The sequence below is a fragment of the Micropterus salmoides genome, unplaced genomic scaffold, assembly GCF_014851395.1.
Source record: "Micropterus salmoides isolate LMB-PRFRI ecotype aquatic unplaced genomic scaffold, ASM1485139v1 Ms_hic_scaffold_10, whole genome shotgun sequence".
NCBI lineage: Eukaryota > Metazoa > Chordata > Actinopteri > Centrarchiformes > Centrarchidae > Micropterus > Micropterus salmoides.
This window is the reverse complement of record NW_024040041.1, coordinates 16258859-16282743: the sequence shown is the minus strand read 5'-3', so window position 1 is coordinate 16282743 and position 23885 is coordinate 16258859. Positions and strand designations below refer to the sequence as shown.

The 23885-nt window shown below is 40.6% G+C and overlaps 1 protein-coding gene and 1 non-coding gene across 4 annotated transcripts; both read left to right on the top strand.

The window, feature by feature from the left end:
* The first annotated feature begins 295 nt into the window (after positions 1 to 295).
* On the top strand, positions 296 to 17791 carry LOC119888308 (transportin-2-like). 3 transcript variants are annotated; one of them, XM_038698822.1, is made up of 26 exons: positions 296 to 431; positions 1878 to 1977; positions 2764 to 2839; positions 3145 to 3294; positions 3905 to 4011; positions 4912 to 5045; positions 5448 to 5529; positions 5700 to 5822; positions 6116 to 6234; positions 6504 to 6564; positions 6730 to 6901; positions 7117 to 7269; positions 8214 to 8439; positions 8624 to 8795; positions 8994 to 9080; positions 9312 to 9419; positions 9522 to 9680; positions 9798 to 9885; positions 10082 to 10180; positions 10798 to 10830; positions 11605 to 11700; positions 11803 to 11878; positions 12196 to 12295; positions 12943 to 13017; positions 13516 to 13664; positions 13937 to 17791. In XM_038698822.1, exons 2-25 carry the CDS (start codon positions 1879 to 1881, stop codon positions 13621 to 13623), a joined length of 2703 nt encoding a protein of 900 aa, XP_038554750.1. In that variant the 5' UTR covers positions 296 to 431; position 1878; the 3' UTR covers positions 13624 to 13664; positions 13937 to 17791. The 3 variants fall into 3 exon arrangements, with proteins under 3 accessions (XP_038554750.1, XP_038554767.1, XP_038554759.1); XM_038698831.1 differs by having other exon boundaries at positions 357 to 506; XM_038698839.1 differs by lacking the exon at positions 10798 to 10830.
* Positions 1682 to 1750, top strand: LOC119896651. The gene has a single exon (XR_005443268.1). It is a non-coding gene; the product is annotated as a small nucleolar RNA SNORD41 (small nucleolar RNA).
* Positions 17792 to 23885: the final 6094 nt, after the last annotated feature.

The window sequence follows — 23885 nt, the reverse complement described above, 5'->3', positions numbered from 1 at the left end:
TCCAACAAAAATAAAGGAAATTCATTACAAAATATGAATGTTTTTAATTGAACTTGTACGCCTTTCATTTGATAATAAAAACAAAATTACTAGAATTGAGGACATTTATCAAATTATTTATTTTTGTGCTTTATAGACAGTCAAATACCTGTGAAAACCTGTGATTTATAAATGTATGACTTACATCCTGCGATGCTACTTTGTAGGCCTAACGTTACTTTATTTTCACTGAACGGTCATTTTGTACTTAATTATTAACAATTAATTTCAAAATATGACCTGTAATCTCGCGTAGTTAGCGAAATGTGTACTGAACGGAAGCCGCCATAGGTCAATTTCAAATCGGCGTGCTCATTTGAACAAGAGGAACCGCTACGAAACACGGGAGAGGAGCGGCCCAGTACTGATAATTCAACTTTAAAGTCAATATTGTACGTACAGTATTGGTACGCTTGTACTCTGACAAACATTTCAGACATATTACATCGATCAGACCGCCTCATCGGGTAAGGTGTTGTGATAAAGCGAATATTAAAGCAATGCATTAGCCTGGCTAGTAAGTTAGCATTAGCGTTGTTAGTCAAACGTTACTGCTCAGGCGGCTTAGCGGCTAACGCCAGCTTGCAAAACGTGTTCACCAAGTTTGTACAGATTATTGGCTGCCGACGTTGTTACAACCGCGATGCCATACTTGTGTATCATGATGTTAGATTTTTCTTAAAGGATGAGTCGGTACATGGCTTCCTTTGGTTAGCAAATGCCGGTATTTGCCCGTTTTTTTTATGCCGGGCACATTGTGACCACCCATCCTGGAACTGCCCTGTCGACCAGGCCGTAGCAAGAAGGACAACTTTAGTAGCATCAGGTCAATTGTGTAACATTATAGGCAAGACAAATTGTGCGTAACAAACCGATAGGTTAGTCGATAATTGACGTTACTGGGGGAGTGAGCTAACCAGTGCGGTCAAATGTAACTAACGTTAGTTAACGTACACCACACGGACTGCTAGCTTGGACCGTGCAACGCGGCTCTGCTACAACAGCTAGCTGCAACTTGTTTCCTGACAACTTTTCTCGCACACTGACCAGCCGCACACGAGCCTTCAAGTAAATCGAGATTCTCGGGCCCACGTGCTGTGTACAGCAGTGTTGTACAGCAGTGTTGAAATTAAAACGAGAAATATAGAGAACACAGCGTTCCTGTAATTTGGATCAGTAGGCCGGGTGGCGGGGGGAGGATTAACTTGGAGCGGTGGTTAAGCCGGGTCACAGATTTTAGCTGGTCGTGTTGTCTAATGTCCTCGTTTTTGTGCCGCAAGCCGATTTCCAATTACAATTTTAGGTCTTAGCATGCTGGGATTCTCATGCCAGCCGCTGCTGCGTGTCGATTTTATCCCTTAAATGATCCCATACCCAACTCTAGGAGGCCCCTGTGCACCTTGAACCTACACCATGTGCACAACTTCCTACATATACCCCTCCGCTTATTTCCTTTCTTCCTCAAACGTTTTTTACATGGAGTGATTAGATAAAGTACTGTATACAGAGATGTATATGACTTGTCAGATTATTAAACAGGAGCTCTTTTTAGAAGTGTATTGCAGGCTCAAATTAGTTTGCATAGTGATTGCCAAAGACGTTTTAGACTTTAAAGAACATCCTTCACATGTGCATATGGACTTTGGAAATGATGCATCAAAAAACATCTGACTTCCTCTGATGGTGTTTGTATTCATACTGTCTGATCCAGAGACCACTTGCTTAGCTGTTTTTCCTTAGTTCTACTTAGTAGTCTATGTAAATTATTAGAATTCACTGGAAAACATGCATAGAACTCAATTTAAAATGTTAATTTATGTGCGTGTGTGTTTTTTCAGGATGGAGTGGCAGCCAGATGAGCAGGGACTTCAGCAGGTCCTCCAACTGCTCAAAGACTCACAGTCACCCAACACAGTCACGCAGAGAGCTGTCCAACAAGTATCCTACCAGTGCTGCAATGATTAATCAATTAGTTGTCAACTATCAGTTAACTGAATATATTTGGGGTTTGGACAAGACATTTGAGGACGATACCTTGGGCTTTGGGAATCACTGATAATATTTTTCACAATTTTCTGTCATTTTATAGAACAAACAATTGAAAAATCAAGAAAATAATTGTTAGTTGCAGCCCTATATCCTACTACAGTGTAATCATAGTAATGCTAGTTGATATTTTTACTGAATGGTGCCTCTCTAATGATATGCATGATTTTATGCTGGAGCCAAATGCAAAGGGATTTTTACCTGTGGTATGTTTACATTTTTTAATGTTTATATTTATTATCAAATTGGTGGTTGAGTGTTTTCCACACGGTGAGGTTTATTCTGTCATTGCCCAAAGTGAAGGGGTTGGACAGTTGTTCATATGCTGGTAACAAGCCTCCTTTATCTTATAGTTGAGTCAGCTGCAAAGCTGGGGATGTCCCCCTACCAAGTATGCAATTGCGCATTAATGCACTGGTGCAGACTTTTAAATCTCTTTATCCCCTTTTAACTGTATTTATGCACAGAATTGTTCTAAATAATGAATTACAAAAATATTTGTATATATATGTATTTGAGTGACCTACCCAAAAATATTGTATATGTGGAAAACACTGGTGATAGAGGAACGCATGTCCTTTATGTTCTTGAGAACTGTACACTTGTCAAACACATTACTTCGCACAGAGATCAAAGGCTGGTTACTCAAAGTGAAATGGTCCTTAACTGCCGTGCTAGAAACTTGAACAACTCAACCAGTTCCCTGACTTCAACAACTATCTCATCTTTGTCCTCACACGGCTCAAAACTGAAGGTGAGTAGCCAGATTGGTTTTCCCCTCTCTCAGCCATATATAACACACCCATATCATTGATCCACAATAATGAAAGTACCTCCTATATTCCCCATACATTTAAAACCTGCTTGTACTGCATGTCCCACTTGAACGTATAGTATATTGTGTATATAATAGTTAAAATACAAACATTTTAAATCAGGGCTTTGTTCATCTTTTATCCAGTATAGTAACAATATGAAAATGCACACAAACATAATTTGTTTGGTCGTTTCTCTCAACGTTTTGGTGCCTTTTTTTATTTTTTCTCTCCATCTTGTCAGACGAGCCAACTCGCTCTCTGAGCGGTCTGATACTGAAGAACAATGTTAAGGCCCACTACCAGAACTTCCCCCCAACTGTTGCTGACTTCATCAAGCAGGAATGTCTCAACAACATCGGTGATCCCTCACCACTCATCCGTGCCACCATTGGTGAGTTTGTATGTGTTGTATCAGCCAACCATCTACAAACCCAGTACACCCACTCCTCCCCTGCTCCCCTTCTGTCACCCTCTGGAGATGATGCATAATATCACCTGAGTGCCTGTGAAGGTATTTGTATTCATACTGTCTGATCCAGAGCTGCTGCTAAGGTAACTGCTTATTAGGGCTGTGCAATTAATCTTATTTTCAGTTATCACTTTGGCTTCTAACGATTATGCAAACAAAATTATCAAGATTAAATTAATATTGTGCTGCTATGTATTTTACAGTGATTTTGTTTTCCCTTTCTTTACGGCTGTGTGCGCTCGCCCCTCCCTAAAAGTCCAAACTCACTCTCAGCCTGGCTGTGGAGTGTTTAGTTCAGCTCAAGTTGAGATGACAGTGGTTTTAACTGCTGTAACTTGGTAATCACCATTATTAGCTTATTTTTACACTGCATAAATTAGCCTAGCGGCTAGCTTGCTCTCTAAGATGCTGTATAAATGTAATCATTTTGGATTACTATTATTTCATAGGCTATTTGGGATTTTTGTATTAATGCATATGTCCTGCTAATTATAAATCACTGTCATCTTCTGTCCCTCTCTTGTTCCTCTAGGCATCCTGATCACCACCATTGCCTCCAAGGGAGAGCTACAAACATGGCCCGAGCTGCTGCCCCAGCTCTGCAATTTGCTCAACTCGGAAGACTACAACACCTGCGAGGTTTGCGCGTACCCTGTGCTTCCCTTATTCTTTGGTCTTATTCGTGCTATAGAAAGTAGGGCTGTCACTTTCTTTAAAAAATACCCACACAGGTGATTTCACTTATTCTGGCTGATAAAATCGCTGCTCGAGTTGAATGTGGGCAGAGTTCTGGGAATTACATGAGCTCCCCAAACTTCAAGTGTAGATAAAAATGCATAGTTTGGACATGCACCTGTGTGGGTGGCCCATGGGAGTCTTATCGAGAAATATCAGAACTCCAAATAATAATGCTGCATGTGTTTTTTTTTTTTTTTTTTTTTTTTTTATATAATGTTGACATGTAAAAGGAGGAATCTGCATGATCTAGTGCATGATTTCTGTTTTGGATGTTTTTTGTTCATGCATTTGAATGTTTTGAAACGTCAAGTGACACTGTCTGAAACATCGGCAATTCTTTTTCAAAAGACACTTGGTAGAGCAGCAGTCTTCTTGAAAGGCAGAGTATCTTCAGTATGGAATTAGTGATGTGTTTATTTTGAATATAGGAAAGGCACAGGTGTAACGAAATTAATTATTGCTCTCTAGATGTGCTCATCAGCGTGCATATGCAATATGTGATCCCTGGATATGGCGCACCTTAATGGAAGATGGCCTGAAGTTATAAGGAAAATTCATTTTTTACATCACGAAATTGTATTAGTTGCGTCAATGTTTGACATATAAAATATCCACAGTGAGAAAATTTGACTGAGCAGTTTAAAATTATTTCTGTAAACATTCAGCTGAAACAAAGACTGCGCAGCACATTCAGTACTTTGGCTTCAGTCGTAATTTCTGATGCAGTGTCATTCTCTTCTCTGTGTCCCTGTTCGTTTGCGTTTTGATTTGACAGCCTCTCTGTGTATGTCCGTGTCTCAGGGCTCGTTTGGAGCACTGCAGAAGATCTGCGAGGACTCGTCGGAGCTGCTGGACAGCGACGCTCTGAACAGACCCCTCAACATTATGATACCCAAATTCCTTCAGTTCTTCAAACACTGCAGCCCCAAGATTAGGTACAGGAGAGAAAGGGGCTCATTTCTGATTAGTGTCTGGGCGTGATGCATAATATAGAACATCTGACTCACCATGAAGGTGTTTGTATTCATACTGTCTGATCCAGATATTCTAATCTTACTGTCCCTTTCCCCCTTACACTTACATACCACTTAAAAAGAGTTGCATTAAGATTCAATTAGAAATGTCTTTCTCTCTAAAATTTCCTTTTTTCACAAAAATTAGCACTTTGCAAGATGAGGTGTTGGCTGAAAGAGACCAAATGTTGCCGTTCATAAGTTGTTAAACTGGGACTTCATGTATTTTTAACGCACTCTCTTTCAACACTAACCCACCTCTCTGGTTGAGTCTACCGTTAACAAGTTACACTGGCTTGACCAAGTTTCCTGTCGTCCCTGCAGGTCCCATGCCATAGCCTGTGTGAATCAGTTCATCATTGGCAGAGCCCAGGCACTAATGGACAACATTGACACCTTCATAGAGGTAAGCTTGCTGTCTTTGAGTAGCAGACAAGAGAAAGTTGTGTCATTCCTCATTTTTGAAATTTGCTTTGTCCACCCATTATTTTTATTTCTTTTGTTTATTCCATCCTGCTGTTTTTGCCCTTTTAAAAAGTCAAAAGATTTCTTGTCATTCCTTCTCTCTCATACTAGAGCCTGTTTGCGCTGGCAGCAGATGAGGACTCTGAGGTTCGAAAGAATGTGTGCCGAGCACTGGTCATGTTACTGGAGGTCCGGATTGACCGCCTCATTCCCCACATGCACAGCATCATCCAGGTAAGTGTCGTACAACTGTCCAATCAGCTGTGGACCTCTTGGATGTCCACGTAATTTGACGTGTGAAAACAATTTGACCACGACTCCACTCATGTTGCATCTGGAAATGATGACAAACCCAGCTCATTGATTTACGATGATACCTATAGTTCCTATTGTTTCTGATCCAGATTTGCCAAGGCTATGTGCTAGACTCAGTTACATAAGTGTTTTTCTCAGTCCCAGCTCATTCTTTTTTGATGTGTCAGCTCACACTTCCTAGTCTCAACACATACTTTTCTCATCTCCTGCAGTACATGCTTCAGAGAACACAGGACCCTGATGAGAACGTGGCTCTGGAGGCCTGTGAGTTTTGGTTGACTTTAGCAGAGCAGCCCATCTGTAAGGAGATGCTGTCTGGACACCTGGTGCAGTGAGTAGCATATTAACTGCTGTTAATGCTATGTGTGTTCTGGGTCAATTACCAAAAAAGATAACCATGAACCTCCATTGATATATGCCTCTGTGATTGTCTTTTTTTTATTATACTGTGAAAGATTTGGTTATCACAATAAAAATTTTACTTTTGTTCTCTCTGGGTTTTACTGAATAGCATTTCATACAGAATCAATGCCTTCTTATCCCCTTATGAGGGATTATGTTTGACCAAGCAGGTCTCCTCCTTTTCTCCCTTTAATATAGACTGACACCTATCTTGGTAAATGGGATGAAGTATTCAGAGATTGACATCATACTATTAAAGGTGAGTTATCTGTGTTCTTATGTTTTACAATAGTGCTGATGGTCTGTCTGTCAAAAGTTACAGCTAACACAGGATAATGTTTTGGAAGTGGCCCAGGACTGTTTTTAAAAGTGTCTCAAAGTATGTATGATATAGCTCAAGTTAAACTTGTGTGTTTTTGTCCAGGGTGATGTGGAGGAGGATGAGGCAGTGCCAGATAGTGATCAGGACATCAAGCCTCGTTTCCACAAGTCGCGCACTGTCACCTTGCAGCACGAAGGAGGGGAGGGCGAGGAGGATGAGGACATAGAAGACGACGACGACGACGATGACGACACGCTGTCTGACTGGAACCTGCGTAAGTGATGGAGAAATGCAGTTACAGAGGCTTGCCAAAATGTTGAAGGGGCCATTCTGAAGGCTTAACAGGATGTTGTACATTTAGTCAGTCTTTTGATCTGAAGTGTGTGTGCGTGTGTGTATATGGATGGATGATGTCGGGTCTCCCGTAAAACAAACTACCAGCGGGTTGAGATTTAATAGATTGTAATTGGGCTTTTCTTTTTGCTGTAGGAAAGTGTTCAGCCGCAGCACTGGATGTTCTGGCCAACGTGTTCCGTGACGATCTGCTGCCCCACCTCCTGCCGCTCCTGAAAGGACTGCTCTTCCACCCTGACTGGGTCATCAAGGAGTCTGGCATCCTGGTGTTGGGGGCCATAGCTGAGGGTAATACTCACAGTAACTACAGATTTGTTGTCAGGGATCAGGGATGCCACGAGCTATCTGGAAATGATGAAAAACCCAGCTCATTGATTTACAATGATACCTATAGTTCCTATTGTTTCTGATCCAGATTTGCTAAAGGCTTGTGCAGACTACACGAATTTCAGCAGGAAATGATGCGAACCTACACAGGAAACAGCTGTTTGTTATTATAAAGATACCAATTATAAGGACAAAAAATATAGGTGAAAGAATGGATTAGCACATGCAGGTAGCAGGGATTGTCTGAGCTACAGAGAGTTGGAGGGGAGTAAATAGTGTTTTACAGTGGGGGGAAAAAATGGCTGCCTGCTCTCATTGGCTGGATGTCGAGTCAGCCAGCTCCTCCAGATATTTGAAATGCTAGATATCTGGCAGACGTCGGCGATGTGTCAGAAATGTGTTGGAGGAATTTTGATGCATCGTTGTGTAGTTCACACATAACAACTGACCCCTGATCACAGCCTGATGGTCGCTGAACTTGCTGAACTGCAAATTGGGCTAAAAATTGTGTAGTGTGAACTAGGCTATAGGCTCTTTTCTAGGCTGTTGTGCAATAGTGGTATTTTTCTCTCAATCCTCACTCATTGTTTGGTGTTGTCAGTTCAGTTTGCCCTTTTAAATTAGCTAACCTCATACTTGTAAAGCAACAATATGAAACGGCATGCTGAAAGTAGGTGAAATTTATTCATCTCCCACCTTTTACGAGGGGACAAAGTGCTTTAGAGTAATAAAAAGCATGATTAAACAATGAAACTTAATTAAATAATAACATAATTAATAATATTTTTACTCTAAATCATTAACTGCAGAAGAACTCTTAAAGGGAAAATCTGTGATTATTGTGCTTTTGTAACTTATCCTTTCCTCTTTTAATTTTCTCATTGGCTCCTCTCTCCATGCTTCAGGCTGCATGCAGGGCATGGTGCCCTACCTGCCGGAGCTGATCCCCCACCTCATCCAGTGTCTCTGTGACAAAAAGGCCCTGGTGCGCTCAATTGCCTGCTGGACCCTGAGTCGCTATGCACATTGGGTGGTGTCCCAGCCCCCAGACTCCTACCTCAAACCCCTTATGACAGAGCTCCTTAAACGCATCCTGGACGGCAACAAGAGGGTGCAGGAGGCGGCCTGCAGGTGAGCCGCTTCACACTCCTCCTTTGTATGTGAATATGATGAAAATCCCAGCTCATTGATCTGACAATGATAGACTTTGTTCCCATTTTGTTCTCTGATCCATACTCTGCATGTATCATTCTGTAACCGGAAGAACAATATATAAAGATGAAATATTAATTTGTCCTCATGCCGTCCATCCTAGTGCGTTTGCAACCCTGGAGGAGGAGGCGTGCACAGAGCTGGTGCCCTACCTGAGTTTTATTCTGGACACACTGGTGTTTGCTTTCGGGAAGTACCAGCACAAGAATCTCCTCATTCTCTACGATGCTATAGGAACTCTAGCAGACTCAGTTGGTCATCACCTCAATCAACCTGTAAGTGTTACCCTTTAAGATTGTTACCATTGGTCTAAGAGTGGTATGGATCTTTCAATATGATTGGGGGGGAAAAAGCAACACAGAAAATTGACTGACAAAATTAATTTGTTTTGTGTTGAAACCTTTTTAATCATACGTCTTGAGTTTAAAAAGTGGGGCAAACGTTGATTTTTACTCATTTATATTGTTTCTCAGGAGTACATTCAGAAGTTGATGCCCCCCCTTATTGCCAAGTGGAATGAGCTGAAGGACGAAGACAAGGATCTCTTCCCTCTACTAGAGGTAAGAAGTTGTTTGTTTTTATTTATTTTTTTATTCTTGCACTACAGGAGGCATGCTGACCCACACTGAGTTCAGATTATGAGCTTTTCCTGTATTGGCTCTTTCACACTGAAATGTCACAGAAAGGAATCTGAATACAGTGGTCACTGATGTAGGATTTTGACTGCTTTTTGTCATTTATTGGTGGGCGTACAACCCAAACATCAAATTGTGCATGTCTGTTTCTTCCAGTGTCTGTCGTCTGTAGCCACCGCCCTGCAGAGTGGGTTTCTACCTTACTGTGAGCCTGTCTATCAGCGCTGTGTTACACTAGTCCAGAAGACACTAGCTCAAGCTATGGTGAGAATGCAAACACGCACCCAAAATAAATGTCCTGTGTATTTATTCATCTTTTTTTCAGAGGCAAACAAACATTGAAACATGTCTGCTCTGTCTGTACAGATGTACAACCAACACCCAGACCAGTATGAGGCTCCTGACAAAGATTTCATGATTGTGGCTTTGGATCTGCTGAGTGGCCTGGCTGAGGGTTTGGGGGGTCATGTAGAACAGCTAGTGGCCCGATCTAACATCATGACCCTGCTTTTCCAGTGCATGCAGGTAAGGAGTGTGTGTGTGTTTAACTTTGCAAATGCAACCACACACAACATGTAACAGGGCAGTTTCATACATATTTACTGTACGTGTAACACTACGATGTCTGGTCTGTGTTGCCAGGATACTATGCCTGAGGTGAGGCAAAGCTCTTTTGCTCTTTTGGGTGATCTAACCAAGGCGTGCTTTCCACATGTTAAGCCCTGCATTGGTGAGTGTGCTTTATCAGAACCCTGACTGGCTGATTGTGATACTTGTTGTAGACACAAATGGTCCAATGTCTTAAATGAAAGGCTATACCAAACTGGAGGTTGTAAAGGAATTGTGTGTGTGTGTGTGAGAGAGAGATTGGATGTCAATCTGTTGGTGTTGTAACCAGTGTGTGTGTGTCCATGTCCTCCCTCCAGCTGAGTTCATGCCCATCCTGGGGCTCAACCTGAACCCAGAGTTTATCTCAGTGTGTAACAACGCTACCTGGGCCATTGGAGAGATCTCCATGCAAATGGGTGAGTGGGTTAGAAAGCAGGTTGCACTTACTGTTGATGCTTTTTCTGTTACCTTTTTTGGTTGCGTACACTGAAAACAAGGGTCCAGCATCTGGATATGATGAAACACCCAGCTCATTGATTCAAAATGATACATTTTGTTCCTATAATTTCTGATCCAGACATCGGACACCTCATGTTGGTCCGGGCTCTAGGTGGCACAGTTGAGTGCTTGGATGCACGTGTGTGTGTGTGTGTGTGTGTGTGTGTGTGTGTGTGTGTGTGTTTCAGTGAACAATTAAACCAATCACAGCCTTTGCCTTTCCGTTGCCATTAATTGTGGTTCTTGTGTGGCAGAACATTTTCCACAGTTCACTCCGGGCAGAGCAGTTGTCTAGTTGTAGAAAAGTTCAAATCTTTCTCAGAACCTAATGCAATTAGGACTTTGCCAAACTTTGCCTGATTGGAAAAGGGGGGAATTCAGTGTGCTGTTCCCCTTTGTCTGTCATTAACACTTGTGCACCGAAACCCTACCTCATTATGCTTGCGTACTGCGTGAGCGTGTGTGCGCGTGAATGCATGCCTGACACATGCCCATTGTGAAAGATCCAGTGACACTCTGTGTGATCTCCTTACAGGCACAAGTGTCAAGCAGCAAACAAGCAATCCTGGTGAGCGTGTCTTTTAGATCAGCCGCTGCAAAATCAAATGAGATTTTTCTTATAGAGATGTTGAGACTTGCCTCTTTTTTTGTGTCTTGAGATAAATTCAGACCTGTACTGGTCGGGAAGCCAACTTTAAGTGAAGGATGTTATAAAGAAGTTTTATTGCAACATGTATTTTTGTGTTTGCAAAAGGGTTTTAGTGGATACCAGTGAATTAAATCTAGTATCTGTTTTGCACTTCAGACAAAATATTGTGTTGAAATTCACGCGCTCAATAAAGGTGTACAAATGCACATTGATACTGTTATAGTATGAATGTCATGTTGCATAATAAATGCAGGGAAGCATTCTTACTATGTTTTACTATAAATAAACGACCATTGGAGCATTTCTCTAATTTCCATTTTTAGAAATTGAAAAAAGGACTTAAAAAATCTAAATTAAACTTTGACGTATACATTGATAGCAGCAATGGTTAGATCCCCCCCCCCCCCCGGCCATTAAGACTTCAACTTCTTGCTGTCACCAATGCAATAAAGTAATCTGCCATAGTTAAAACGTTTGTTTATTTCATGGGAGTTTTCTATTTGTTTTTCTTTGTGCTGCTCTTACTAGTTTAAAGTAGGCAAGGCTCAGCGTGTGCCCAATTATCATCAAAGTCAGAAGCATAACATTGTGACAACTGTCACCTTGACTCCTCCACCCTGCAGGTGGACCAGTTTCCTCAGACACTTGATGTTGTGCGCTCTCTCTGCTGTGTGTGTGTGTGTGTGTGTCTAGGTGCAGAGATGCAGCCATATGTGGGAATGGTTCTGCCACACCTGGTGGAGATCATCAATAGACCCAACACACCCAAGACTCTGCTGGAAAACACAGGTACACACACGGTCATACACTCTAAGCTGGGCTGTTTAAAATGTTGGAAAGCGTCCGATGTGGAATTGAGGAGAATTGTTTTTCTTGTCCCTGTGTGTGCAGCCATTACTATTGGCAGACTGGGTTACGTCTGTCCCCAGGAAGTGGCCCCACAGCTGCAGCAATTCATTAGACCATGGTGAGTCACACGTGAACATTATGTGGGTATCGTGAAATACCCAGCTTACTGATTTTAAATACGACACATTGTTTTTTATTTTTGGCCCTTATTGCACTATGTAGGAATTAACTTTCACCAGTTAAGAAAACTCTGGATATGATGAAACACCCAGCTCATTGACACAAAATGATACATTTTGTTCCTATATTTTCTGATCCAGATATAGCACACCTGTTGACTGCTTGCATGCAGGTTTACAAAACACAGACCCTTAGCAACTGAACTGATGAATCAATACAGTCCAATTTTTGTCTCCTCGTCATACCTTTTCTCAGGTGCACATCATTGAGGAATATCAGAGATAACGAGGAGAAGGATTCAGCCTTCCGGGGAATCTGTGTGATGATCGGCGTGAACCCTGCAGGGGTGGTGCAGGTGAGGTGATATTATCCGCTTTTCGACCAAAAGTACCAGGGACTTTAGTCCCCAGATCTCTTTTCAAGGAGCTAAAAGGTTCCTTCAGCTCTTTATTGTGTGCGTTTCCACCGTGGTCTTAAAACCTGCGAAGATTAGGCAAATTAACCAGCTGACGTAGGCTGAAGGCCTATACTGCGTACAAAGCGATGCACAGGCATCATTATTTGTAACCTCTATCCATGAGCAACATTTATAAATGAACATCAGATTTGATTGGAATATAATGAAAAACTAAAACTTTTTTTTGGGAGTATAAATGATAAAGTTAACCATTTAATAACAAACTGGACAAAACCATCAAGTTCTTAAAATAACTCCAGCACAGAGAAAGCAACACAAAAATAAAATCGACAGTTTGGAAGATTATTAAAGCATTTACAGCTGACGAGCAGCAGATCTGCTGGCAGCATCACGTCTTTTTAGCCTGAGCATCAGAGGAACCTGATGTTTAACGAGCTTAATTTCCTGCTGTAATCAGCTGTTCTGCTTGTTTTGGAGAAGAGGAGTCAGACTTCAGCTCTGTGTAAAAACTTTCTGACTGATGAAAACTTAACAAGAACTCTAGACCTCACTGTGTAATGAAGTAACGAGCCCTCTCTCTCCAGGACTTCATTTTCTTCTGTGATGCTGTGGCCTCCTGGGTCAACCCCAAGGATGACCTGAGAGACATGTTTTATAAGGTGAGTGCCTTATCACTGATCCCATCTCGTCAAACACATTGATCTGATTGATGGACCTAGTGAGCTGTGATTAAAGTGTTCCTTCCCCTCATGTAGTGCTAGCTCACCATACTCTATGATGATCACTATCAGACATTCGAAATCTGATTACATGGTGTGGATGGTTTTTGAGTCTGAGATGTGTGGATAGAGCTTTCTGTTTTGTGGAGGGAGAGCAGTGGGACATTTCACTCTCACCAATTAAATCAATCACAGTGTCCATTGAATGTCGAATGTTTGCTAAACTGTGTCTGTCTAATCACAATTTGCCTTTCAAAACCAAAAACACAGGAAGGGTTGGGGCGGGGTTTAGCAAACAGTCAAGTTCTTTGTTACCTCCTGTGTAGATAGGTGTAAGTCAGCAGCTACGCCTGAAATTCACCCTTAAATATCCTATATTGAACATTCATGGAAAGCGCTTAGTCAGCCTCCACAATTGTTCTTGTGTTCTTTTCCAAGATCTTGCATGGCTTCAAGGACCAGGTCGGTGAAGAGAACTGGCAGCAGTTCTCAGAGCAGTTTCCTCCTCTGTTGAAGGAACGCCTGTCTGCCTGCTACGGCGTCTAACCAAACCATCCCCTTGTCCACACAGGACACCAACCTGTTAGGTATGTCCAGCAAACGTCTCTTCGTCACAAATCTACAGTCCTTACCCCTGAGACGCCCTCCCCACTTCTGGAAATGATGAAACTCCCAGCTCATTGATAAGCAATGATACATTTTGTTCCCAAATGATTTCCCTGATCCAGAATCAGACTTTTCACCATCTGTGCATCATCCGTTTGACCCCTGAAACACTCATCGCACCTCTACATTTACCAATTGTTCACCAAAATGTGATTTTAATCTCTTTTCTCTGTTCCTCTGTCTTTTCTCCCAGGTTAATGTACGGGAGGGTTACTGGGGAACTCATTGCACTGCCCAGATTGTGGGGAGAAACGAGAGCTGGAGGGATGTGACTGGCCTTGATCCTCCACTCAGCGGATGGCCCCCTTTCCCCCCGCGCCCTGTGTGTCTCTGTAAGGGAGGGTGGGAGGAGGGTGGTGGGTGTGGGAGGGTAAACTGGGGATATACATATACCTCTCGGATTAAACGCCTCACTAAATCCAACACGCTCAAAAGTGACTGTCACCAACAGCACCGCAGGGATAATAGGTAGGCGAGGGCAAAAAAAGGGGCTGGCTTTGACCTCCCTTCCTCGATTTAATTATTCTGTTAAGATAGGTGACGGCTGGGAGGGGAGGGGGGTGTCAGATAGGATAGGTACATTCTAAAAAAGGAATTATCTGAACCAGCATAGGGTGCCACAGTCCCAAATTCCACAATGCACGTTGTCCGTAGAATGACTCGCACATGTAGATGCGTTTAATCGTGCCAGAGGCTAAAAACATGAGACGCTTTTACTATGTAACAATGCAGGAAATGTGCACAAATTATTTGCACAAATTTTCACCTTTTATGGTGAAATTGCATAAACCAATTGTTGTGCATATACATGGGTCTTATTCTCTTTTCACATGTACATTTAGCTGAATTTAATTTCCTTCCTCTTCCCTTGGTTGCTGAATTCCCCTCGAATCATAGGTTTCTTCCCCCCCCCTCTCATTCGAGGCAAAAAAGATGCAGTAGGTCTGTCCTCAAGCTTTTATCACCGCAGTACCAAGTTATTGCATGACATATATCGCCTCTTATGTGACGCATGTTTTGAGTGAATGTCTTGCTGCTCACTTGATTTATTACATAAATTGTCGTCCGTATGGAGAGGCTGCCATAATTGGAAGCTGTCGGGTGCGTGGTTCTTTTGTCCTCCCACTCATACATGTTGTCTAATCAATGTCCCTATAGTTTAATGGTGGCTGCTTGTGAGACGACCAACTATAGGTAGATTTAATACGGCAATCAGCTCATGTCTGATTGGAGAATCGCCCACTGCAACACGAGTTCAAATACTGTAGGCATATTGAGAATCCTTTTTGCTGCTGCTTCGTTTTTAGAGTATTTACAAAACGGACTTAATGTGAGCGTTAAGACATCACCAAGAATGAATTAGTTCTTACCGATTATAAATGCACTTTCTTTTTGTAAGAAATTTAGAGTTTCAAATGTAAGACATACAGTAATATACTGAGATATAGTTTTCTTTTTGATAAGTGATTTTAGGACTGTTAATGGCTTGCTAAAGTAAGCATAATATTAAGCAATGGTAAAATGACTAGGGTAAGCCTCTTAACATAGTTTGATAATGTAGCTCCTCCTAAAAATGGATTGAATAGGATTTAAGAGGAGGGGGACATCTTAATTACAGTATTTTGGATCCATGTCTCTGCGCACCTGTCAATCCATATCTGTGTTTGAGTGTGTCCCTGTCTATTTCAAAGTTTTCTGTTAAATGATGGCTGCTTGAGCCATCAAGGCTTCTCGACATGGACATTGCATGCTTTTCAAAGAGGCTTGTTCCCTTTTTTTAAGTCGTTTTATAAAAGGTCCTCTTGCAGGGATCTACCTTATAAGAGCTTTGTCAATGGCAATTCAAATCACTGCTGGACTAATAAGGTACTTCTCCAGCTTGTGATCAATCTAGTGATTGTTGTTGCCATATGTTCACCCGTTGATACTGTGTAGGATATGCCTGGGAATATACTGAGTCCTAATAGTTCTCCCCTGACACTGGTTAGCTTATGAGAGAGTGGTGGTCTTTATCCAGCTTTAACTTTTAGTCATTGTCCATAGTGGACGCTTGTAATGAAAGTGTGTATGGCTGTTTGCCTGTTGGTGTTTTTACTATAAAGGTGTGTACGCGAGTAATGCTTAGATGTAACTTTGCACCAGCCCTACAATAAAGTTATGTCTGGGCCATAGTTTGAGTCATGCCTGAGTTGAAGTGGCCACTGGGAAGATCAACATTTGCTTGCCAGTTAACATTGTCAGTTTTATCGTCGGGATGCTCAAATCTCCTGAAACAGACCGTCACAAATGGAAAACACCTAAAAAATTTTCCTGAATATGAACTCACATCAGTACGTTATGCATTTTACAGAATTTTTCTTCCTTTTCCCCACGACCTAGGTGACATAATTATTATTCTTTTTTTTTTGTAGCACAAATGTTGCGCGCGTGCATGTATGAGAGAGAGATGCGTGTTTCGGATACCTGACCACTTCTGTAAGCTGCAGCGCCCCACAGGGTGAATACTGAATGGTATCATCTTGAGGTTTAACTGGTAGGCAAGCATTGAGAACTGAGGTGGCCACTCACTGATCACAGGCCAGAAAGATGTTTTTGGGGAGGCATTCATTGCAATGTTTTTGGGAAGGATGCAGCTCCTGTGCCACAAAGAATTGGTAAAAAAGTTGAGGCTTTACCACTCGCCATGTTGTAATACACTAAGCTATATTCATAAGAAAATTTAAATGCAAGTTGTCCAATTGTGTTTTTTTTTTATTTTTTTTTTATTTTGATGCTCATGTTGTTTTTAATTTATTTATTTTAGTTTGATGGGGTTTTTTTTGTGCTCCAGTGCACAAATTGTTTTGGACTTTAAAAGTTTTTTTTTTTCCCTTTTTTTTAAAAAAAAAAAAAAATTCTTTTTATTTAAAGAATATTTTGTTTTCGTTGTTTTATAGCGGACCATTTGATTATGTCAAATTTGATGTGGTTGGACTGAAGGACAGTCTGTACTTGCATACCTTGGGGAAGAATGTGGGAAAACTCATTCATCACTTTTGTTTCAATCTGATATCAAGGCTGGCAATTGAATTTGATGTACCTATTTTTTTTTTTTTGCTCAACTGTGGTGCAGGTGGGATGTTATCTGATGTATCCCTTTTTTATTTAATTTTTGTGAATAGGGGAAAATAAAATTTTTTTTCTATTAAGCTTTGAGTCGACTGAACATTTTGTTCTGTGTGACCAACAGAAACTAGATCAATTTGGGTGAGACTGGGAAACCATAACAGGTAGCATATTTTGATATTTTATACATGTGATTTGTTATGCACCAAAAATATCAAAGCAAATTCCTTTTGAGTAAACCTTGGCAATAAAAGCAGATTCTGACGTGCGATGGATAATCACGCATGTCCTAATCCACTCTTCAGGTAGGCCTACATCCCGACCCTCGCTTGCTCCTCGGAGCAGAAATGAAAGGAGCCCTGAGCAAAGACGAGACGAAACCCTGATGCTTTGACAACTACCTCACGATAGTATTACCATTTTTCTGAAAATGCAATTGGGACAACAGCGGGGTATCTACAAAGACAGCCCAAAAAATATTCATAGGCATTGACAGTCATTTCCAATAAGAGGAACTGTATGAGATGTCATGCTGTAACAAACACAACTGAGTGGTTATGTGCCCTAATTTTGCGATAACGTAAGTAACTGAAAATCCTGCCTACAGGGTACAGTGCTGATAAACCGCTGAATTGTTGACCATGACATCCTGCAGCACCTGTAAACTTTCAAGAAAAACAATTATGTAATGTCACACATGTATGTCTTTTTTTTTTTGTAATTACACAAGATGAATAAGGTATATACAGGTATATAAATATTTTAATGTTCTTCCCTTCTAACCCTGCAATTAGCCAACATAGTAATATCAGGAGCGCAAGCTGTATTATACACTATTATCCCATACGAACGGTGTGCTGTTCTTACTCTGTATAACACAACAGTGCCGTGGGATGGAAAACGAAAGGTTTATTCTATTGCTTACATTAAACTTCTCACTTATTAATTTCTTTGCTGTCTTTTGGGGAATTTGTTGCTCTCCTTTTGCTACTTGCTATTTTTGTTTCACCTCTGAGTGATGACCACCCCTTTCTCTTGTTTTTGCCCTTAAAGAAAAAAACACTTACTGCCAGTCATAGTTGTTGTGATATCATAACATTTAACAAAATGTGCCAATGTGCACCTAATAAGTGTGTGTGTGTGTGTGTGTCTGTGCTTGCATCATCACAGTAGTCAGACACTGAAGCGTACAGGTCTTAACACTAACATTTAAACCTGGTAAAACAATTAAATCGGGATGGTTGGGTGTGTATGTAAACTTGTATACTAGAACAAACTTAACTGTATACTTAATAAACACTACTACCATGTGCCTAATTAAAGCAAATATTTGTACATCTTGAGGTCTTAATAAAAAAAAAAAGACCTGTGTGTCAATGTGTGCATATTCTTAATCTGAGTCAGACGGTGCTTGAAGTGGACCGGTACGCAGCACCGGCACTTCTACATTTTACTCTTTGGCATACTGGGATTTATGCACCTTTTTCTTCCCTGCCCTCTCCCAACCAAGACAGAGTAGGGAAAAGATGGGGGGCCAATGCACACATATGTGAACAACATTTAAATGGGAGCACAGGTCACTGTATTGACAAATAAATGCTGGTAACCCTGGAGTTTAGGCTTGGTGGACCTAGAGACTGCAGGGTACTCTGTAAAAATATTGACATCAAGAAAGTCCCAAGGCTTACGTATGGGGGATGGCACTTTAAAGTGTTAAAACCAACTTCAGCCCTGTCAGCCATTGTTTAACTAGCAATATTAGCATGGTGGTTTGAAATTACCAGGGGAAAAATGCATGACATGTTGCCTAAGAAACTACGATTTAATTATATATGTCATGCTATTTTATCTGCAATGAAAGTATAGTATAAAAAAATTGACTTTCGTACCTCAAAATCATTTTTTTCTCTCTATATATTCTGAATGTGCCTGTCCACAGCCTTGACAACCCCCATGCCTGATCGGGGAGGAAGTAGGTAAATACTGATATCACACCACTCCTATCTTTTTATTTATTTATTTATTTAAATAATTGGTGGAATTAGTATTGTTACACTATGTCATGTTGAAACCATACCCGGTCTTCCCTACCAGGTGGGTCGAGATGGTTGATTTCTGCACTGAACAAAATTAGAAACGCAACACTTTTGTTTTTGCCCCCATTCATCATGAGCTGAACTCAAAGATCTAAAACCTTCTCTGTGTAGGCCTACACAAAAATCTCTCTTCAGAAATCTGTCAGAGACTTTGTCATTCATTTTGTGTCGAATATTTCATTCGAACATAACTTTATATATTTACGAAAAATAAATATTCTTTTATGAAAAGATTGATATTCATTGTAAAGAAAAGCCTATTTATTTGAACTTCTTTAACTTAGCCTATATGAAAAATGTTACATTCACAAATACAACATTTCAATATAAATCATATGGGCTACGTTGTTAACCTGTGAATGGTGACGTGACAATATCAGTGTAGTTTCTAAATAAAAAAAATCTACATGTTAACCGGCGGGTGTCACAAGGAACGCAAAATGAAAGAAAGGTCCCCATTCGTGCAGCAAAGGGTGTTACACAACAAGCCAGCATCGGTGCTGACTCGGCATTTGAGGGTTTAACATCCCACTATCACTCCGCCCTCATTGGTTTCGGATGACACTCAATGTGACGCATGAACGCGTAAACGGAGTGGAAGTAGCAGTTTCGGTGTCGGAGTGGAAGCGGCGAGGGTCTAGTTTCGGAAAGGCCCAGAATCTCTGTTAGTGAGCACTTCTCCTTTGCCGAGATAATCCATCCCCCTCACATGTGTGGCATATCAAGTTGGTGATCAGACAACACGGGTATTGCATAGGTGTGCCTCAGGCTGGCCAATAAAAGGCCACTCGAAAATCTCGGTTATAACCTGCACAGCACTGAAAAATACAGAGTGCCATGTTAAAAAAATAGATCTTACCCCAAAGGTTGCTGCAGATTTCATGACCTAGCCTATTAAGGAAGTAACCCAGCAGCAATTCTACCCTCAACTGATGATCTGGTAAATCATCTAATTAGCCTACCAAACTCAGGTCAGCTGTTAGCCTTGTCAAACAAAGAAAGGCCAACCCCAAACAATGCCCCCTGGAAAAATGACAAAATGAAAGAAATATTGTTGTGTAGTAAATTACATGTCCCCCAAGATATATTCCAGGAACATCTTGGCATGTACAAGAAGGCAATCAATATAAATATATATATTTTGAAGATTGTTAAAATATGTTTCTGTGGGGCCAGTAAAAGTGACACACTATACCTATTACACTGTATTCAGAGACACATTACATTTGATATTGTCACATGTTAAGTAGGCAGTGTTTGCCATGTATGCTAGCTAACGTATTACTACCTTAAGAGGAGTTTGCGAAATGTCAGATCACCGACATCAGCCAGGTTTGTTTCCTCTTTATTTCTGTGGTAATGTTAAAGAGATTTGGAATTGGACAGATAGATTGGTTGCTGACATGTATTTTTAAAATGATGCTTAAATTTAAATGCACATAAAAATGTTCATGTTATTTTCCACAGACAGACATTCACCATCAACACAATATCCCCAGAGAAACTACAAAGAGTAAAATTATTCTTTCCAAATCATGATAAAATCACCCAAATGGCCCTGATCCCACACAGAGTTGAAAATGGAAATGAAAGGTTAATTTCCCACTCCTGTGGCTTTTTAAATTGCAATTAGTGTCCGTGTATAAATAGTCAATGTTTTTTAGCTCTCACTTGGATGCACTGAGAAGGCTAGATATTGAGGCATGGGAAGCAGAAAAGAACTGCAAGACAAGGTACAAGGAACTCCATAAAGATGGAAAAGAATAATAAAAAGATATCCAAAGCCTTGCAAATACCAATCAGTACTGTTCAGGGATCTCTTGACACCAAGCCAAGGTTCAAAGCTGCACACGGGACTTTCCAGCATGACAATGACCCTAAGGTTCTGGAGTGGCCATCACAGTCTCCTGACCTTAATGTCACTGAGCCACACTGGGGTGATGATCTCAAATGTGCGGTTCATGCAAGAAGACCAAAGACTTGGTCCTGGAGGCATGGGTCAGTTCATTTTTTTCTTTGTTACCATGTTTTGTTTCATGATTGTACCATTCCTTTATGACCTACTGTTGAATGTGAATCTCATGAGAAATAAAAAAACATCTGTTTTGTGTGCTCACTCATGTTTTCTTTACAAATGGTACATACATTACCAATTCTCCAAGGGTTTGCAAACTTTTAAGCACAACTGTACCAAACATGGGCAATTCTCCACACTGCAAACCTACAAATCTGCAACTGCACAGGAGCATTGTAAGGAATAGATTGGGGGCATGTTTACACACTCTTTGGAAAGATCTCTTTTTTTTTTATTATGAATTTTAATTTGTGACCTGAAAATGAGCTAAAGTTTAGTAGTTGTTCAATAATTTAGCATGATCTGGTACAGAACAAATATTTGTCTGAGAAAGAGAGGCATACAGTGCATTTAAATTGAAACAAATGTTGGCTTTGGAGATGCTTAGAAAAGTCTGTCTCATAGCACAGAGACTACAAACCTCTGCTAAGGACATGCAATTATTTAAGTTGATTATTTAAATTAGAAATTGTTTCAAAATGTACATGTTGACCCAGATTTGCATTAAAATACCCACAGGCTTTTGACTAGGAGGTTGAAAAATGTTTAACTAGCCTAACATAACGTTTGCTTTACAGGCTTGTAAAGGACTGCGTAGCCTACTAGCTGCATGCATAATGAGCTGCATAAAGTAGCTGCAAACACATTATATCTTCAAAGATCTATAATACTCACTATACTGAGATCCATGATACAAATTGGATGGAACAGTACAACTTTCACCAAGTGTAGTGAGAGTGAAAACCACTAGTAACTAAACAAACCTTAAATCCAGAAACTATTGACATCTCCCCTGTACAGAATCAAACTTCCCTTACCTCCTGTAATATATAGTTTTTCAAATGATGATTCACATTCTATTAGTTAAGGTTATCATAATAAATGAGTTGCTCATAATAAATAGTTTGTTTAAAGACATTTAATGTAAAAAGTCTAAACAATAGAAAAGCTTCAGTTATATTGATAGATTAGTTCTAAACCGAGGGGATGCTGTTACATGACCAAATTAATCATAATAAGTGAGTACTAGGGTATAGGGTATGGGTATCCATTCTGGATATCTTAAGGTATCAACTGAAAGAGCCCAGTATCTAGTAGTAGGCTATCAAAACCTCTCCAGTCAAACCAGTACGCTACGATACTTTTTAACCAGACCCTGGCAGTATGTCTATTTGTATGGTTTTGAAGCCAAACATGCAAGCAACCTAACCACACCTAAAGAAAGAGAAGGGCAGCTTTTTTTATGTGCCTCCACCATAGCCATGTATAAAAAAAGGCCTGCATGCACCTCATCCATGCATGATTTTACACATTTTACGTCACTGTCTGGTATCATTTAACACTTCTCTGTAAATTTTTATTTGCTTCACATCACTTGTCAATGATCGATCACTGATCACTCAGTTCCATCAAATCACGTAAACACTTTTGTGGTGCAGCAGCGACAGCTAATTTTACTCACGGAGCTTCGGGCTGCAGCTGCAGCTGTTTCAGATGTAGTTGGTGTGATGGGCTGGATGTGCAGACTCTCTTTTTCCTGTGTTTGCTTCTTTAGACTCTTTAGTTAGGTGACTTGTTTAAAAAGACTCCTGACTCGTTTTCTTTTTTTTACTGTCGTCTTTTTGGAGGAGGTTTCCGACTCACCACTACAGCAAAAAGCACTAGCGAAGATCTCTAAATTCAGTTTATTGATCGAAAGTTAAAAAAATAATTATTCGTTGTTAACTTTCAGCAAACGCATCAAAAATTAACTTAAATTTGTTTCCCACAACTTATTTATTTATTAAGCTGTAGTCTTTCCCCATATGATACTTCTCTGTGAGGATGACCTAATTAGGATGAGCAGCAATCTGATACAATTGCAGTTGTTCAGGAATGGTTGGAGGAACACAACAACAAAGTTCAAGGTGTTGACTTGGCCTCCTATTTCCCCAGAACTCAATCCAATCGAGCATCTATGGGATGTGCTGGAGAAACAAGTCCGATCTTGCTAACGTCTTGGTGCCGGATACCACAGCACACGTTCAGAGGTCTAGTGGAGTCCATGTCTCGATGGATCAGAGCTGTTTTGCAGCAAAAGGGGGACCCACACAATATTAGGCAGGTGGTCATAACAGTACACAAAATATTAAAATTTACACCAATTGACTTCTGATGATGTTTGTGGATCCTTTACGAGTTCTCAGTAACTGTTTTCAGGTTTTAAATGTATTGTGCTATGATGAGAATAATAGTCACTGTAAATAAACCGTGTGTACTCAGCTAAAGAGAGAATGCTGTTCTGCTGCAGGCATGATTCATTTTACTTCCATGTGTCAATATTTACCTCTGGGTATGATGAAGCTCTAGGTGACTGAAGACCTTCATGAAAGACTGTACTGATGTCCTAGGAGCTTGAAAATGTTTAACTAGACTAACAACATTTGTGTAAACGTGTTTGCTGTGCAGAATTGTAAAGCCGGTGAGTAAGTAAGTAAGTACATAAACTTACTTGTATAGTATAACTCATTTGTATAGTGTTGTTTCTGAAACCCTGACTGAAATTCATCATATCATTGTTGTATATACAGTACAAATTTATATACATACTGTATATACACTCAATGGTATCTTTATTAGGTACACCTTGCTAGTACCGGGTTGGACCCCTTTTGCATTTAGAACTGCCTTTATTGTGACATACTTACAACAAGGTGTTGGAAACATTCCTCATATACTTTGGTCAATATTGACATGACAGCATCACGGAGTTGCTGCAGATTTCACAGCTGCACATCCATGATCCAAATGTCCCGTTCCACCACATCCCAGCTCTGTTGGATTGAGATCTGGTGACTGTGGAGGCCATTAGAGTACATTGAACTCAT

Bases quoted from the DNA above. Each gene is read 5' to 3' on its own strand.
- LOC119888308 (XM_038698822.1), top strand. From the start codon at position 1,879: ATGGAGTGGCAGCCAGATGAGCAGGGACTTCAGCAGGTCCTCCAACTG. The intron at 1,978-2,763 runs GTATCCTACCAG...CTGCCGTGCTAG, and splicing joins CGCAGAGAGCTGTCCAACAA to AAACTTGAACAACTCAACCA. The intron at 5,530-5,699 runs GTAAGCTTGCTG...CTCTCATACTAG, and splicing joins ACATTGACACCTTCATAGAG to AGCCTGTTTGCGCTGGCAGC.